Source organism: Giraffa tippelskirchi, chromosome 6, assembly GCF_054371585.1.
Source record: "Giraffa tippelskirchi isolate mGirTip1 chromosome 6, T2T-mGirTip1v1.2.pri, whole genome shotgun sequence".
In the NCBI taxonomy this organism is placed as follows: Eukaryota; Metazoa; Chordata; class Mammalia; order Artiodactyla; family Giraffidae; genus Giraffa; species Giraffa tippelskirchi.
The window spans coordinates 115,659,899-115,678,539 of NC_137280.1; the positions used below are offsets into that span (position 1 = coordinate 115,659,899).

General features: G+C 38.0%; 1 protein-coding gene and 1 long non-coding RNA gene across 9 annotated transcripts in view; one reads left to right on the plus strand and one right to left on the minus strand.

The window, feature by feature from the left end:
* Positions 1-18,641, plus strand: part of GCSAML (germinal center associated signaling and motility like) — a 49,288-nt gene that overhangs the window by 18,726 nt on the left and 11,921 nt on the right. For all 4 annotated transcript variants that reach the window (XR_014057963.1, XM_081505127.1, XM_081505129.1 and 1 more), the window contains one exon: positions 16,688-16,747. Coding sequence is in view for 3 of the 4 variants with exons in the window: in XM_081505127.1 (XP_081361253.1) it covers positions 16,688-16,747 (60 nt within the window). In the remaining variant the exon portion in view is untranslated. The remainder of the gene's footprint in view (positions 1-16,687; positions 16,748-18,641) is intronic.
* Positions 6,975-18,641, minus strand: part of LOC145511586 (uncharacterized) — a 96,231-nt gene continuing 84,564 nt past the window's right edge. For 3 of the 5 annotated variants that reach the window (XR_014057974.1, XR_014057971.1, XR_014057972.1), the window contains 2 exons: positions 8,626-8,793; positions 6,975-7,794 (listed from right to left, as the gene is read on the minus strand). This is a non-coding gene — a long non-coding RNA (uncharacterized LOC145511586). Of the gene's footprint in view, positions 7,795-8,582; positions 8,794-18,641 lie in introns of all 5 variants that reach the window. The other 2 variants (XR_014057975.1, XR_014057973.1) reach the window with 1 other exon arrangement.

Below are 18,641 nucleotides of genomic sequence, written 5' to 3' on the forward strand. Positions count from 1 at the left end.
TGTTGGTGGTTCAGTCACTGTGGAAAACAATTTAAGCAATTAAAAAATGCAACTATCATATGATCTAGCATTCTTGCTTCTGGGTACATATGCAAAAGAAATGAAAACAGGATCCTCCTATGTTTATTGTAGCATTATTCACAATAGCCAAGACACAAAAATAACCTAAGTATTGAGCAATGGGTCAATGGATAAAGATTGTCTTTTCTTTTTTCTCTTGTTTTTCTTGATAATAGCCATGCTAATGAGGTGATATCTCATTGTGGTTTTGATTGATTTGTATTTTCCTCATAGTTAATGATTGTTGTTTTTCAGTCTCCAAGTTGTGTCTGACTGTTTGTGACCCCATGCACTGCAGCATGCCAGACTTCCCTGTCCTTCACTGTCTCCCGGAGTTTGCTCAGACTCACATCTATTGAGTCGATGAGCCATCCAACCATCTCATCCTCTGTTGCCCCCTTCTCCTCTTGCCTTCAATCTTTCCCAGCATCAGGGTCTTTTCCAAAGAGTTGTTGTTGGCCATTTGGATGTGATCTTTAATACAGGTAGATTGATCTGGCCTTGCGACACTCATCATATTGTTCCTGTGTTCCAATGAGTATATCCGTTTCCCACCAGCTAACATCTAAACTATGGGACACTTGTTTTAGAATTTAAAGTCCTATATATTGTTTTAATCACGCCCTCCTTGTTCTCTTCTCACTTTGGGCATTGCCTCACTGTCTTGCTTAGCAACCATCCTCTAATTAAGTAATTTCTACTTACTAATGGAGTCTCTCCAAGGCAATTTTTACTTTGAATGTATCTTTACAGCCCCTATAACTGTCTAGAATGTAGAGCAAAATAGAAATCTAAAGAATGTGTACTTAGTTGGTTAAATATACCTTTTTTCCCCTTTCTGTCATAAATATGTTGTATGGATTTTGTCAATCTGGTCTCTTGGCCGATTTGAGTTCAAGTGTGCCTTGGCTGTCAGAATTCTTGCTCCAAGGTTCATTTTCAACCATTTTTCATTTGTCAAAATATAATATTTATTCTATAGTGTTGTGGTCAGATATTACATCTTCCTGATTTTTGCCAGAAATTATTCTTTCACTAGTCAATGATTTGTAAATGGTTTATACACACTGATGACACTAAATGCATCATGCTCTGTCATGGTTATATGAGTGTAAGACTTTTAGATAATGTATTCTCTGACCATGAGGATAGTACTCTTAAACTCTGAAAATCTCTGAAATTCTTGCTAATGATCTGCAGAAAGAAGGCTCTCAATAAATGTTTTCTGGCTAGTGTGAAGAAGCACGTGCGCTCAGTGGAGAAAAGCAGAGGGTAAAATCATCCTCTTCAGATTACTGAGCCTTAAAGGAGCTTTCCATTTTTAGCTATCTTCCTTTCTGTATTGATTTTTAAAATATCCAACATTTATCTGTTACCATGTTCTGGTAAGGTTGGTGGTCTCTTTCAAAACAGCCTTGAATTTTGCTTACTTTACAAACATGAAAACATCATGAGGATGCTGATTCAGTTCAACCATGTTGTAAACAAAGCCAGTTAGACTCAGAGAGATGAAAGTGTCTTGGTTTGCTTACACTTGTCATTGCAAAACCCCCTTCTTATTCTACTCTTCATGGGATCGCAAAGAGTCGGACACAACTGAGCAACTAACACACACACACATATTCAAATCTTTAGCCATTGCTCTCTGCTTAGGATCCTATTTCCACCTTCTGGAGACGCCTACCAGCTAGATTTCAGATCTATTTTAAAGTCCAGGAAGATGTGAAGAGGAAGTAGACAGATGTTGTCTCAGGATTTCTCATGGTTGTCATCTGTGAATGATGCCTCCACAGTAAGAGAATATTCTAGGCTGTCCTGCATGCCCACAAACTTCAAGGCAACCAATTCTGTAGTACTCAAGGAACTCATAGGACTGAGTGAAGTATTCAACTTGCATTGATAGTAGAGACTAATAATTATCTCAGGCTTGCTCTCTGCTCTATACACCATTAAGAAGCTCATAGGATTATCTCATTATTTTTCCATACTAAGTGGTTATTTTTGTCCTTATGCATGGTTTCATTGGAAAAATGCAATATTAAATATAAAACTGTTGGATTTTTGGATTGTTGAATACATTTATTAATTGGTGATGGGAGATTATTTTATTTCCAGTAAGTAAAATATGGGTAATCTCTGTCTAGAGTACTCTTTGCCTTGGTGAACTTCAGAAGGCAGGTTAGCAGCACTGCTTTCAGTTCACACAACTGGATACAGGAGAAATGAATAATTTCTAATAAATAATTCACCTGAGAAATCATGAAGCTAGATTAAGCTTATATTTGATAATTGTCCTGTTTTTCTTGTGGTTCTGGATAAGCTCCTTGGTTTCTATGACTGCATAACTGTATGTCCACTGTGAGGGTAATAATATTGCCAGATCCTAGATTTAGTTGTGATGATAAAATGAAACAATGTATATGTGTTAGAGGGCTTCCCCGATAGCTCAGTTGGTAAAGAATCCGCCTGCAATGCAGGAAACTCCAGTTTCAATTCCTGGGTGGGGAAGATCCCCTGGAGAAGGGATAGGCTACCCACTCCAGTATTCTTGGACTTCCCTTGTGGATCAGCTGGTAAAGAATCCGCCTGCAATGCAGGAGACCTGGGTTCAATCCCTGGGCTGGGAAGAACCCATGGAGAAGTGAAAGCCTACCCACTCCATTATTCTTTCCTGGAGAATTCCACGGACTGTACAGTTCATGGGGTCTCAAAGAGTCGGACACGACTAGCAACTTTCACTTTCACTTTTCATATATGTTATCAGGAACATCAGTTTAGTTGCTCAGTTGTGTCCGACTCTTTTAGCAGGAACATAGTAGCTGATTAATGAATGATAGCTATTATTTAATTCCATTAGTACTGAAGTCAACTTTATTTTCAGATTCTTGAGTTACAGTGCATTTTGTCTCAGTGAATTACTCATAGAAATTATTTAGTTCACAAGGAACTCCACTCAATGCACTGCAGATGTGATTGAGAACAAGATGGAAAAAAATTCTACCTCATGGAACTTGTTCTAGCAGGAGAAATGGGTTACAATTATATAAATCATGCACTTCAGGGAGTTATAAGCACTATGAATGAAATATAGCAGAGGGAGGGGTATAATGTCATGGAGAGCTCATATTTGAGAGACATGGGTAATTGGGAATAAGCAGATTAGGCAAAAATCTGTGGGATTAGCTTCCAGACAGAGAGACCATGTGTAAAGTCCCTGAGGAGAGACAGAGTATGGTGTGTAATGAGACGAGGAGGGCAGAGGACATGAGGTAAATAGGGTCACCACTTGGCCACTCCATATTCTCTAAGGGTTATTGAGATATAATTGTTATGCAAAATTCATATATTTAAAGTATGTATTTTTAAATTGATACATATTTACACTTCTGTGATATCATCACCACAATTAAGGTACTAATGTCTTAATTAGTGGAGATAATTAAGAGTGAAATAGAGAAGAGTGAAAAAGCTAGCTTAAAACTCAACCTTCAAAAAACTAAGATCATGGCATTTGGTCCCATCACTTCATGGCAAATTGATGGGGAAACAATGGAAACAGTGAGAGACTAGCTTTTTGGGCTCCAGAATCACTGCAGATGGTGACCGCAGCCATGAAATTAAGACACTTGCCCCTTAGAAGAAAAACTATGAACAACCTAGACAGCATATTAAAAAGGAGGGACATTACCTTGCCAACAAAGGTCCATCTAGTCAAAGCTATGGTTTTTCCAGTGGTCATGTATGGATGTGATAGTTGGACCATAAAGAAGGCTGAGCACCAAAGAATCTATGCTTTTGAACTGTGGTGTTGGAGAAGATTCTTGAGAGTCCCTTGGACTGCAAGGAGATCCAACGAGTCAATCCTAAAGGAAATCAGTCCTGAATATTGACCGGAAGGACTGATGCTGAAGCTGAAACTCCAATACTTTGCCCAACTGATGCAAAGAACTGATTCATTTGAAAAGACCCTGATGTTGAAAAAGACTGAAGGCAGGAGAAGGGGACCACAGAGGATGAGATGGTTGGATGGCATCACTGACTCAATGGACATGAGTTTGAGCAAGCTCCAGGAGTTAGTGATGGACAGGGAGGTCCGGCGTTCTGCAGCCCATGGGGTCGCAAAAAGTCAGACACAACTGAGAGACTGAACTGACTGAACCACCACCTCCAGTTTCCTTGTTTTGTGTATGTGTGTGTTTTGTGTCTGAGTTAAGAACACTTAACATGAGATCTTAATATATTTTAAAATGCACAGTAACTTATTATTAACTATAGGCACTATGTTGTGCCTCATATTCTGGAACTAATTTATATGGTATAACAGAAACATGATATTATTGAGCAGCAATTCCCCCTTTCCCTTTCTCCCCAGCCCTTTGCAACAACCACTCTACTTTCTGCTTCTATGAGTTCAACTATTTTCTTTTTTAAAAAAATTTAAAACTTACTTAGTTTTCTTTGAAGAATAATTGCATTACAATATTTGTTTGACTTCTGTCATACATGAAGTAGCCATAGGTGTACATATGCCCCCTCCTTCTTGAACCACTCTCCCACCTCCCACCCTTTCCCACCCCTCTAGGTTGTTACAGAGCCCCAGTTAGAGCCTTGAGCCATAAAGCAAATTTCCATTTGCTATCTATTTTACATATGGTAGTGTATATGCTTCCATGCTACAATTATTTTCAGTTTCATATATAATTGAAGTCATACAGTATTTGTTCTTCTGTGACTTGATTATTTTACCTAAGTATAATATACTCAAGATTCATCCATGTTGCTGTAAATGGTAGAATACTTTCTTTTTATGGCTAAATAATTTTAGATAGTATGTATGTGCTACATGCCACATTTTCTTTATTCATCTGTGAATGGGCATTCGTGTTGTTTCCGTATCTTATTTATTGTGGATAATGCTGCAGTAAACATGGGGAGGCAGATATCTCTTTGAGACCTTGATTTTGATTTCTTTGGACATATACTCAGAAACAAAATTACAGAAATAATTATTTTGTTTTTAATTTTTTTGAGAAGTCACCATACTGTTTTCCATAGTGCCTGCATAATCTGCCTACCTAGCAACAATGCACAAAGTTTCCAATTTCTCCACACCATTGCCAATATCTGTAGCCAATATTGGCTTCCCTGGTAGCTCAGCTGGTAACAAATTCACCTGCAATGCAGGAGACCCTGGTTCAATTCCTGGGCTGGGATGATCTGCTGGAGAAGGGATAGGCTACCCACTCCAATATTCTTGGGCTTCCCTGGTGGCTCAGAGGGTAAAGAATCTGCCTGCCTTGCAGGAGACCTGGTTTGATCCTTGGATTGGAAAAATCCCCTGGAGGATGGCATGGCAGCCTACTCCAGTATTCTTGCCTGGAGAATCCCCACAGACTGAGGAGCCTGGAGGGCTACAGTCCATGGGGTCACAAAGAGTCAGACATGACTCAGCTATAAAACAACACACACATGCAATATATTTTTGATAACAGCCACACCATTTTAATAGGTGTGAGATGATATAACTCAATGTGATTTTGATCTGCATTTCACTGATAACTAGTGATGCTGAACATTTCCAGGAAGCTGTTAGCCATTGATATGTCTTCTGTGGTGATGAAGGTAAAAGGAAACAGTTGTGCTCAAAGAGTTGAATTTATGTATGCCACGATGAAAAATGCTTCCCTCTTTTAAGGTCAGTCAGAATTTATGGGAAGCCCATATGAGATAGCACTCTTGGCCTTAAGAAAATAATAACATAGAGGAGGGACTACGGTGGGTGCCGATTAAAAAGTTGATAAGCTCTTGAACAAATACTGTACTTAATAGCTGTTCTATACTTTAAAAAATTAGAAATTATATAGGTGAGAGATGATAAAAGATTTTCAAGGTCACTTCTGCTATAAAACAATGAAACTACAGTGTACAAATGATGATTTAACACATGTATATGTTGTGAAATGATTACCAGGATATATCAGTAATTTCTGATGTCAAGTCATGTGTCATTTCTACTACACCACAACAACCTCTGGTTTTTTCAGAAAGGGCAGATGTTAATGTATTCTTCATAGAAGCCCAAATAGTGTGTTACAGAAACAAGAGGAAGGGATGAATGGAATTCTGATTTGGGCTGGCAGGGATGTAGGGCATGTTTGAAGAATTGCAGCTTGGATTGTTCTGCAAATGTTAGGCAGGCTGAACAAAGTGGAAAAGACTGCAAACTAAAGGGACAATGTGTGAAAACATATGAGTTTGAAGTACATGGTGTTTCAGGAAGTACAATTGTCAAAAATTAGAGCATATTGTTCAAGGATAATCCCAATAGGGGAAGAATTTGAAAATTAGATTTGGCATTTGATGATAAAAAGTCTTCAAAGGCATCCAGGAATTGATAATGCAATGAACATTTATGAGTGGAGAAAGATGTAATGTGGCTTATATGTTTAGAGAATTGTCTGTCCTCAATGTGTAAGGTGAAATGGAGAAAAATGGACAAAGTTAAGAAGCTCTAAAAAAAATACATGAATTAAAAGGAAATGATGAGCTGAAATTCAGTAGGAACAACCAAAACGGAAAAAAAGGTTTGGTGAAAGTAAACGCACTTCATTTTGGTGTTTGTCAGTCATTTAGATCACAAATGTGGCATGAGAGAAGGAAAAAGTTATTCCCCCGAAAGACATATAAGTCTCTTCTTGGCCTCTCCTGGGGACCTATCCATTATTAGAGACTCTTGGGATATGTTGCATATACTTGGAGATGAAGGAGACACAGAAATAGGGAGAGCAGTGACGAATCTTAGGCGAGATGGTACTTCCTAACTTCCTCCTGTAACTGTCAAATAAATCCCCATCAAATCTGCCAGACAGAGGAAACAGAAATGATAAGAATCAGACTCAGCTCTCCCCCTTTCCTTTGTCTGTGATAACACTTTTTTATTCTCCAGACTCAGCCGTTACCCCATGCCTCTGTGTGGTCATTCATGGAATGAAAGAACCATGAGACTTGTACCAAAAATTTTCCAGATTCCACTCTCAGACACTCTAATCCAATGGTATTGAGGGGAAAGGGAGATAACATTTATCAAGCAACCGAACAAGTGCCAAAATATTGTATAGTTGGGCTGAATCTTCACAATGATACCACAAAGGAGATATTGTTATCCCCATTTTTATATGTTTTGAAATTAAGGGTGCAAGGGTTTCAGTCTCTCAGTTAGAAGGAGTGGTTTAAGTCATCAAACATGTAGTCAGCAAGACTCCAAAGCCCACAATCTTTGATTACTTGAGAGAGTTTTTCTATAAGACTTCTCTTCTTTCCAAAAAAAGGGTACTTTGGACCTTCTGGAACATGGGAAGTTGGGAAGCCTGCAGTGGTCCTCAGAGGAGTATGAGGGGATGACATGAAGCCCTCTGCCTGTTGCTTGTCTATTGGGTTCAGCATTAAATGGATAATAAGAACTGTTTCCTTCTTGTGGAAATCTATAGCTGACACATACATTATATTTAGAAAGGGTGAGTCTTTTTTCCATCTATCCAGTGATAGGGTTCAGGATGTACTACCCTAAAATGTGGTGCCTTGGTGTATTGACTATCTCAAGCTGAAGGAATTCAAGGACAGCAGAAGCAGGATGGTTATTCTGACTTCCCAAAACTTGCCTTTCTTCCCTGAAAGCAGGAGATGAATCTCTTACGTGAAAGGTGCTCTCCTTGTTCCAGAGGAAGAGAGAAATTCCTATCAACAGAGACAAGGAATTTAGGGTCAAGAAAGCTATGTTAACAAAACTTGTTACACCTTTGTCATTTATTAGCTCTAGTTCAATCCCTCTGCCTTGTCAATGCTTTACAAGCTTATTGTGCCTTTGTCTAAAAGATATACAAGCTTCCTGCCCTGGTCACTTCTTCTGGTCTTCTTTCTCAAGTGAAGGCTCTCATATGTGTGTAAAAAGTCAATAAAATTCGTATGTTTTTCTCCTGTTAGTTTGCCTCATGTCAGTTTAATTTTTAGGCCTAGCTGGAGACCTAAAGAAATTAGAGGAAGACTTTTTCTCCTCTGCATCATCTATCTACTTCAAGTTTGTATCTATATATGTACGCAGCATGCAAACAAGCCCTTATTGACTACAAATAATAAAATTTCTGAATAGTGCATGAAAACTTTAAAATTATAGATTAATAGTTTTATTGTTCTTGATCATCTTAAATATTTTATGATCTCTGTATGACTCAGTCTTTCAAAGATGATAGTTTAAAGGAAAATTCAATAACAGAAAATCTATATTGCCTCTGGTGGAATTAGACCCAGTCCATATTTCCTCAGGCAACATGGATTTAGAACTTATATTTTGGACAGAATTTTATAACCAGATCTTCATAATTGTTTATGAAGAATTCTTACATTCCTGCTCAGGGCTAAAGTAACCAAATTAAAAGCTTGGATATTCCCCAGAGAATAAGGCTTTAGTACGCCTCTGTATTCAGAAAGGGGAGGTAGTAAATTGACTAAAGAAAAGGAAAATGTACCTTAAGAGGAAATTCATTTACCATCTCATCATTCTGCCCTTACTTTTAAAATTGTGTTCAGGGTCAAGTGCTTAGCCAGGCATCAGAGACTGAAGTATCTGACTTTGAAGCAGATGAATTTTTCATGTGTAGATGATCACGTGGTTTTTTCTCTTTATTCTCATTAGTTAATAATTAAGTGTAGAATTTGATGACTCTTGGTGATGCTTTACTGCTTTCCAAAAAATAGAAAGAATGTGTTAAAGATTTTCAAAACAAACTACTCTTTGTGACCATTGAAAAGTATTTTGCATTGTTATTTTCATCTAGGTTCTAATAAAGTGGCAGGTGCTTTAAAAGCAGAGAAAGGAACAAAGGAATCACCACTATCAGGAAGACTGAGGAGTGGTATCTTGTTGTTGTTGTTTAGTCACTAAGTGGTGTCTGACTCTTTTGTGACTTCGTGGACTGTAGCCTGCCAGTCTCCTCTGTCCTTGAGATTTCCCAGGCAAGAATATTGGAGTGAGTTGCCCTTCCTTTTCCAGGGGATCTTCCCAACTTGAGAATCAAACCCACATTTCCTACATTGACAGGCATAGTCTTTACCACGGATCCACCTATGTAAGATCATTCTCATTATGTTTTCTCCTTCCTCCCTAATTCCCAATCTCATTCCTCTTCCCATAAGTACCAATTTTAATTTATTTCATCTGTAGCCTTAGAGTGTTTGAATCTGAGTCTTTGAAATGTTAATAGATGCAAACAATAACTTAATATCAACTTAGTCAGTTTTCTTCTATATTCATCAGTATCTTTGAGATCTATATTTGTTAGAGTGAGTGTATCTGCCTTGTAACTTCTTATCTGCACTTGCTTCACACCATCCATTCATTGTCAACCCACCTACCAAAGTCCTGCTGTGGATATCTAAAACATACCTCTTATATCCCTTTGGAAGGAGTGACCTGGAATATACCCCATTTCTTTACCAAGAGGCTACACCTTCTACTCTCCCTTTCTATCTGTTCCTATACTTGAAAAATGCATGTTTTCTAATTTTGCCATATATTTGAAGTGTACATTTGTAACCAATTGTTATTTTAATTTTCATTTCTCTGGTTTTTTATTGGTGATTTGTGTATCTACTCAGATGCTTCTTAGGCTCTGAAGCTTCTTTTAAATGTTTACTATCCAAAGCCTCTGCTCCCAGAGCAGCAAGCTGAGTTCCTTGTGCTACACAGCTGCTTCCCACTAGCTAGCTTTTTTACACATGGTGCTTTGTGATGACCTAGAGGGCTGGGAATTGAGGAGTTGGGTGGGAGGGAGGCTCAACAGGGAGAGGATATGTGTATACTTATGGCTTATTCACGTTGTTGTACAGCAGAAATCGACACCACATTGTAAAGCTATTGTTTTCCAATCAGAAATAAATTAAAGCAAAACAAAATACTCAAACAAACAGAAACTTTTTTGCTCATCTTTTCCCCCCTCTTTGGTTTCTTGAATTCTTGTGGATTAACAAACACCTTTTGAATATTATAGACTCACCTCTTGAGTGTTCAGCTCAGTTCAGCTCAGTTTCTCAGTCGTGTCCGACTCTTTGCAACCCCATGAATTGCATCACGCCAGGCCTCCCTGTCCATCACCAACTCCCAGAGTTTACCCAAACTCATGTCCATTGTGTCGGTGATGCCATCCAGCCATCTTATCCTCTGTCATCCCCTTCTCCTCCTGCCCCCAATCCTTCCCAGCATCAGGGTCTTTTCCAATGAGTCAACTCTTCGCATGAGATGGCCAAAGTATTGGAGTTTCAGCTTCAACGTCAGTCCTTCCAATGAACACTCAGGACTGATCTCCTTTAGGATGGACTGGTTGGATATCCTTGCAGTCCAAGGGACTCTCAAGAGTCTTTTCCAACACCATAGTTCAAAAATATCACTTCTTCAGCGATCAGCTTTCTTCGCAGTCCAACTCTCACATCCATACATGACTACTGGAAAAACCACAGCCTTGACTAGACAGACCTTTGTTGACAAAGTAATGTCTCTGCTTTTTAATATGCTATCTAGGTTGGTCATAACTTTCCTTCCAATGAGTAAGCATCTTTTAATTTCATGGCTGCAATCACCATCTGCGGTGATTTTGGAGCCCCAGAAAATAAAGTCTGACACTGTTTCCCCATCTATTTGCCATGAAGTGATGGGACCAGATGCCATGATCTTAGTTTTCTGAATGTTGAGCTTTAAGCCAATGTTTTCACTCTCTTTTTTCACTTTCATCAAGAGGCTCTTTAGTTCTTCTTCACTTTCTGCCATAAGGGTGGTGTCATCTGCATATCTAAGGTTATTGATTCCATCTTGTGTTTCATCCAGCCTGGCATTTCGCATGATGTACTCTGCATATAAGTTAAATAAGCAGCATGGCAAAATACACCCTTGACGTACTCCTTTCCCAATGTGGAACCAGTCTGTGGTTTCATGTCCAGTTCTAACTGTTGCTTCTTAGCCTGCATACAGATTTCTCAGGAGGCAGGTCAAGTGGTCTGGTATTCCCATTTCTTGAAGAATTTTCCAGTTTGTTGTGATCCACACAGTCAAAGGCTTTGGCATAGTCAATAAAGCAGAAGTAGGTATTTTTTTGGAACTCTCTTGCTTTTGTGATGATCCAACGGATGTTGGCAATTTGAACTCTGGTTCCTCTGCCTTTTCTAAATCCAACTTGAACACCTGGAAGTTCACAGTTCATGTACTGTTGAAGCCTGGCTTGGAGAATTTTGAGCATTATTTTGCTAGTGTTGAGATGAGTGCAATTGTGCAGTAGTTTGAGCATTCTTTGGCATTGCCTTTCTTTGGGATTGGAATGAAAACTGACCTTTTCCACTCCTGTGGCCACTGCTGAGTTTTCCAGGTTTGCTGGAATATTGAGTGCAGCACTTCCACAGCATCATCTTTTAGGATTTGAAATAGCTCAACTGGAATTCCATCACCTTCACTAGCCCTGTTCGTAGTGATGCTTCCTAAGGCCCACTTGACTTCGCATTCCAGGATGTCTGGCTCTAGGTGATTGATCACACCATCTTGGTTATCTGGATCATGAAGATCTTTTTTTGTAAAGTTCTTCTGTGTATTCATGCCACCTAGTCTTAATATCTTCTTCTTCTGTTAGGTCCATACCATTTCTGTCCTTTATTGTGCCCATCTTGCATGATACGTTCCCTTGGTATCTCTAATTTCTTGAAGAGATCTCTAGTCTTTCCCATTCTATATTCCCTCTGTACTCACTTCTTTAAAAGTTTTAATCATGAATGGATGTTAAATTTTGTCAAATGCATTTTTCTCATCTGTTGAGATGATCACATTATTTTTCTCTTTCCTCTTGTTAATTTGGTATGTCTCATTGATTGAGTTGCAGAGATTGAACCATTCTTGTGTTCCTTGAATAAATCCAGCACAATTATGGTATATAGTTCTTTTTACATATGATTGTATTTGGTTTGTGAATATTCTGTTGAGAATTTTTGCATCTGTATTCATCAAAATATTCATCTGAGCAATTCCCAGATGGCTCAAGTGGTAAAGAATCTGCCTGTCAAGGCAGGAGACAGAAGAGATGTGGGTTTGATCCCTTGGTCAGGAATATGCCCTGGAACAGGAAATGGCAACCGACTCCAGTAATCTTGCCTGGAAAATTCTATGGACAGAGGAGTCTGACAGGCTATGGTTCTTGAGGTTGCAAAAAGTTGGACACGTCTGAGCATGTACATACACTCATCAAGAATACTGTCCAGCACCTAGGATATTCTACTCAATTAGAATAGAAGGTGAGATAAAAATTATCTCAGACAACCAAGTCTAAAAAGTTTTCATCAATACCAAAGCTACGCTAAATGAAATTTGAAGAGTCTTATTGAGGTGGAAAGAAGAACCTATGGAAAATAAAAAATCCCAAATTGGATGGAGAAATATTGTACAAATTATTGAATTTTGGTGTTTATTTAGATTTATTTTGTGGAGCTATGATGTATTAAGAAGTTAAAGTCATACATTTGGAACATTTTTAAAAAAAAATAAAAAAGCACAGAAAATATGGAAAAGTCAGCCCTTATCTCAGTGCTTTGGCCACCATATATTTTAAGCTTAATATGTGGTTTTTAAATGATAGAATATTGACAATTTATTAATTCATTCAACAAATCTTTGTATATCATCAATACCTGGTGGTATCTGAATTCTGTTTGATTAAAACAAATTTTTTTACTTCATGTATGACAATTCATAAATACCTATTTATGTACAGTAATTCTAATGACATGGAAGTCCAATTAAATGCCTTCTAAATTAGGAACTTTATGACCCTGTTTTTTAAATTACAAAAACAAATTTTTTTTGAAAAATTTTGAAATAAAACAGCCCTTAGAAGGGTAAATTAGTGAATCATTGAAAACCTCAAGGAGAATTCTTCATTGATCATATTGGAAAAGTGAAATCATGACAAACTGGATTCCAGCGAAACAGAAAAAGAACAGAAGATAGGGGAAACCAAAATTAAATTTTCCCTGATTCACAATCTATACTACTAAGTAATCTATACTACTAAGTAATTTGGTACTACTACTACTACCAAATTTGACAGTTTTTGAATACTATCCAGAAATCTCTACATCAGAATCAAAAGAAAAGGTTCCCTTCCTCTGCAAATAGGATTTACTTTGTATTTAACAGGTTCTACTCTTTGCTTAGTAGTCCTGCATGTCAATATCTAACATTTTTTCTTTAACTTTAAACACTAGTACTGAAGAAATGACTTCTGTCAATAATGTCAGTAAGCAAGTATGAGGCTCATAGTCTGAGATATTTTACATGAACCCTTATATGGAAACAAGAGAATACACTATTTTTGAGGATTTGATACTAGTGGGAAAAGACTATTCCAAGAAATGCTATGTTTGTACAATGCACACAGTGAAAAATTTGATTAATTGAATCATGGGCTTTGGTCTATGATGAATTATTCTGTAACCATTATATACTCATGTGAGTCACTGGTTTCTCTGGTTGTAGCTTCATCATTCAGTGTTTGCTTGATTCTCATAATAATAATTTTAATTAATGAGAATAAACCTGAGAGTAATATGCACAACATACACTTCTCTGAATGTAGGTGAGGATTACATTGCTCTACATGCACGTGAATGGCAAAACAGAAGGCTTTAGAGAATCTTACTCTAGCTCAGAGGGCCAGGATCAGCAGTCCTAGTACTCCACATAGACACATATAGCATGCTTATGCTACCTGGACTCACTGGAGAGACTGCACCTTTCCATTGTAAGGGGCTTTCAACTTTCTTGGCACCTCCTATCTCTTCTAGAGAACTCAGGAGATTTGCATGCCAGTCATGATCAATCCAAACCCTGGAACTCTCCTGATTATAAAAAATTAAACTGAGAGAACCAAGGATCAGATTATAGAATTTTGTTCCATCATGAGTCTGGCTTCTGGTCAATTTCCAAATTTCATTCTGTATCTATGGATGTCAATTTCAAAGGAAACGAAGTTTAACAAAAAGGAAAAAGCATGCTTCTTTTTAATAGTAAGAGAAGTGTACTCACTCTCTAGTCCACCATCACTGTGATAAAAACCAGATATCATGAAAAAGAAAATTACAGACCTATATCACTGAGAAACATAGATGCAAATGCTCAACAAAATACTAGTCAACAAAATCTAATAATACATTAAAAAGATTATATACCATGATCAAGTGGGAATTATCCTAAGGATGCAAGGGTTTTTCAATATATACAAATCAATGAATGTAATACACTATGTTAACACATTAAAGAATAAAAACTATATGAATATTTCATAGGTGAAATAAAAGCTTTTGACAAAATTTGACACCCATTCGTGATTTTAAAAAAAGTACCCAGAAAATGGGCATAGAAGGAACCTATCTCAACATAATAGAGGCTATATATGACAAACTCACAGCAAACATCATTCTCACTGGTGAAAAACCTGAAAGCATTTCCTCTAAGATAAGGATGTCTACTCTCACCACTGTTATTCAACATAATTTTGGAAGAGCTAGCTATGGCAATATGAAAAGAAAAACAAATAAAAGGAATCCACTTTGGAAAAGAAGTAAGACTGTTACTGTTTGCAGATGACATGATACCCTATATAAAAAAAATCCTAAAGATGCCTCCAGAAAGCTACTAGAGCTAACTGATGAATTTGGTAGCTACGGGATACAAAATTAATGCACAGACATCTCTTGAATTCCTATGTATTAACAATGAAAGATCAGAAAGAGAAATTAAGGAAGCAATGTCATTTATCATTGCAACAAAAAAGAGTGAAATACCTAGGAATAAACTCACCTAAGGAGGTGAAAGCTGGAGTAACAAATGGCAAGCCACTCCAGTATTCTTGACTGGAAACTTTCATGGATAGATGAGCCTGGTGGGCTACAGTCCATGGGGTTGCAAAGAGTTGAATAGGACTAATTAACTGAGCACAAGGAGGCAAAAGACCTGTATTTATAAATCAATAAGACAATATTGATGATGAAAGAAATCGAAGATGACACTAACAAATGGAAAAGTATACCATCAATATTGTGAAAAATGATTATGCTACATAAAGCAACCTACAGATTCAATGTAATCCCTATCAAATTACCAACAACATTTTTTAGAGAATTAGGACAAAAAATGTTACAGTGTGTACGGAAAGGTGAAAGACCCCAAATGTCCAAAGTAATCTTGAGAAAGAAAAATGGAGCTAGAGGAATAAAGCTCCCTGACTTCAGCTGTTGTTGTTCAGCCGCTCAGTCACGTCCCACTCTTTGCAACCTCATAGACTGCAGCATGCCAGGCTTCCCTGTCCTTTACTGTCTCCTGGGGTTTGCTTAAGCTACTACACTACAAACCTACAGTAATTAAAACAGTAAAGTACTTGCACAAAACAGAAATATAGATCAATGGAACAGGATAGAAAGCCCAGAGGTAAACCCATACACCTATGGGCACCAAATCTACAACAAAGGAAGCAAGAATATACAGTGGACCAAAGACAGTCTCTTCAACAAGTGGTGCCTGGAAACATTGACAGCTACATGTAAAAAGAAAATAGAACCTTATACCACACACAAAAATAAACTCAAAATAGATTAAAAACTGAAATATAAGACCAGACACTATGCGATTCTTAGAGAAAAACATAGGAAGAACACTCTTTGATATAAATCACAGCAAGATCATTTTTGACCATCTGGATTCCCTGGTGGCTCAGACGGTAAAGCATCTGCCTGCAATGCAGGAGACCCGGGTTCGATCCCCAGGTTGGGAAGATCCCCTGGAGAAGGAAATGGCAACCCACTCCAGTACTCTTGTCTAGAAAATTCCATGGATGGAGGAGCCTGGTGAGCTACCATAGGATCGCAAAGAGTCGTACACGACTGAGCGATTTCAGGACCCGAACCCGGGTCTCCTGCATTGCAGGCAGATGCTTTACCGTCTGAGCCACCAGGGAATCCAGATGGTCAAAAATGATCTTGCTGTGATTTATATCAAAGAGTGTTCTTCCTATGTTTTTCTCTAAGAATCGCATAGTGTCTGGTCTTATATTTCATTTATACAGATGTGAATGGGCATAGAGTCTATCATACAGAGTGAATTAAGTCAGAGAAAAACACATACCATGCATTAACAAGTATGTGTGGAATCTAGAAAAATGGTATAGATGAACCTTTCTGTAGGGCAGGAATACAGATGCAGATGTAGAGAATGGATCTGTGGACATGTACGGGGCGAAGTGGGATGAGATTGACATATAAATACCATCTTGTGTAAAAGAGATAGTGAGAACCTGCTGTATAGTAGAGGGCGCTCAGCTCAGTGCTCTCTGATGACCTAGATGGGTGGGATACAGGCCGGGGGAAGGTCCAAGAAGGAGGAGACATGTATATATATGGCTGATTCAGTTCACTGTGCAGCAAAAATTAACACAAATTGTAAGGCAACTATATCCCATTTTTTGAAAAATGTTAAGAAAAGCTAAAAAAGGAGACAAAAAGATTTGGAGAGAGGTAACAATCTCTTTTTTTCTTGTGTGTTTTCTAGTTGCTTGAAAGACAATCAAAAGGAGCTTGGGAAGGTAAGCCCAGACGTGAAAAGAAAACGGTAAGAACACAACATTTCAAAGCATTTTCCCCAGAGATTTACTTCCAGAATCTCTGTACTGTGAGAGCTAATGTCCTATCTTAGACCTCTTAGAGTCACAATGATAAAATTCTTTGGCGATTGCCTCTAAGACTTGGCAGAATGTTAGATGGAGACTCTAAACATGAAAACTGGGTCATTAGTACACAAATTTTGTTTCTTAATAGTTATATAATGCAAATGCATGAATGAATAGCTGATATAAAGGATATTTGTTTCTGGTTGGTTATTTGGAATGACCACACTTCCAACCTATTCCACATACTTAGAATAATTTGGGGAAATATAAATCTAATCATGCCTTTCCCTTAAAACCCATCAATGCTTTTCTATTACACCCAGAATAAAATCCAAACTTTTCACCATGGACTAAAATTCAATATAGTTTGACTCCTGTGTATGTCTCCAATATCATTCCTCACCCTGCATGCTCACCCATTTTCTCCCAGGAAGTCATATCCTTCAAGCCACTAATCATCTTCACCTCAGGGCCCTGGCACATTCTGCTTTGCAAGCGCACATGGGTTTCATTCCCTTGTTTGTGACAGAAAATATCTCTTCTGGAGATGCTGGCTCTTATGATTCCTATGAGCTCCATGACTAGACTATGTAAGAATGCTGTTTCCATACCACATCGATTTTCTACACTGCCCCTCTCTTTATATTTTGCTACTGTTCAGTTGCTCAGTTGTGTCTGACTCCTTGTGACCCTATGGACTGCAGCACGTCAGGCTTCCCTGTCCTTCACTATTCCTGGAGTTTGCTCAAACTCATGTCCATTGAGTCGATGATGCCATCCAACCATCTCATCCTCTGTCACGCTCATCTCCTCCTGCCCTCCATCTTTCCCAGCATCAGGGTCTTTTCCAGTGAGTAGGCTCTTTGCATCAGGTGGCCAAAGTATTGGAGCTTCAGCTTCAGTGTCAGTCCTTCCAATGAAAATGTAAGATTTACTTCCTTTGGGATTGACTGGTTTGATCTCCTTGCAGTTCAAGGGACTCTCAAGAGTCTTCTCCAGCACCACAATTTGAAAGCATCAATTCATATTTTTCTATGCCTTTCTCTTAACTTGTAACCTTATATTGTTAGTTTAGCTTTTTACATTCCATCTTCTTCTATTGACCAAGTGCTTGTGAAGGTTCTAACCACTGCTTGAACTTGTTAGTGTCTATCAGTTGCCCAACCCTGACAGGACACTCATGAAAAAAAAAAAAGGCAGTGAAAAAGCAATCTATATCTGGACACTCATATCTTGCTATTGCTTAAATTAACAGAAACACCATGACTTGTTTGTCAGTCATGAGCTTTTCATATCTTTGTACTCAACCCCTTTCCTAATCATTTCATCTCAAGGTCTGTGTTTCTGTCTCTGAGATGACCGTTTCTAGTCTTACAAAGTGTGACGGTATGGGGGATGGAGAGGAAGACCTTGATGTTTGTTGGTGACAGGCAATGATTTTTGAGGAATCAGTCATTTCCTAAGTTTCAGCTATGCTTTCTCTGCACAAAGGAAAATGTAGAAAAGTGGAGTGGCTATGCCGTCACTGTGACTCTTTGCAACTCCCGTTTACATTTTGTAGCTGGAGAAGAGGTAGAAAATATCTTGTGATGTTTCTGAACTAATGTTCTGATTGCATTCTAAATCTGTAATGTTTTCCCATGGATGTTCCAGGATTCATTATTCTTGACGTTCAGAAGCTATTACACATCAATGTTTCCTATGATTTGTGTTTTTTTCACCCATAAAATCAATTTTCAGATTCAAGTCTTTATTTCAGGAGTTTTTTTTTTTTTAATATCTTTGGATATTTTTGTTTTAATTGTTTGGTTCTCATGTCCTGAAATAACAATTATG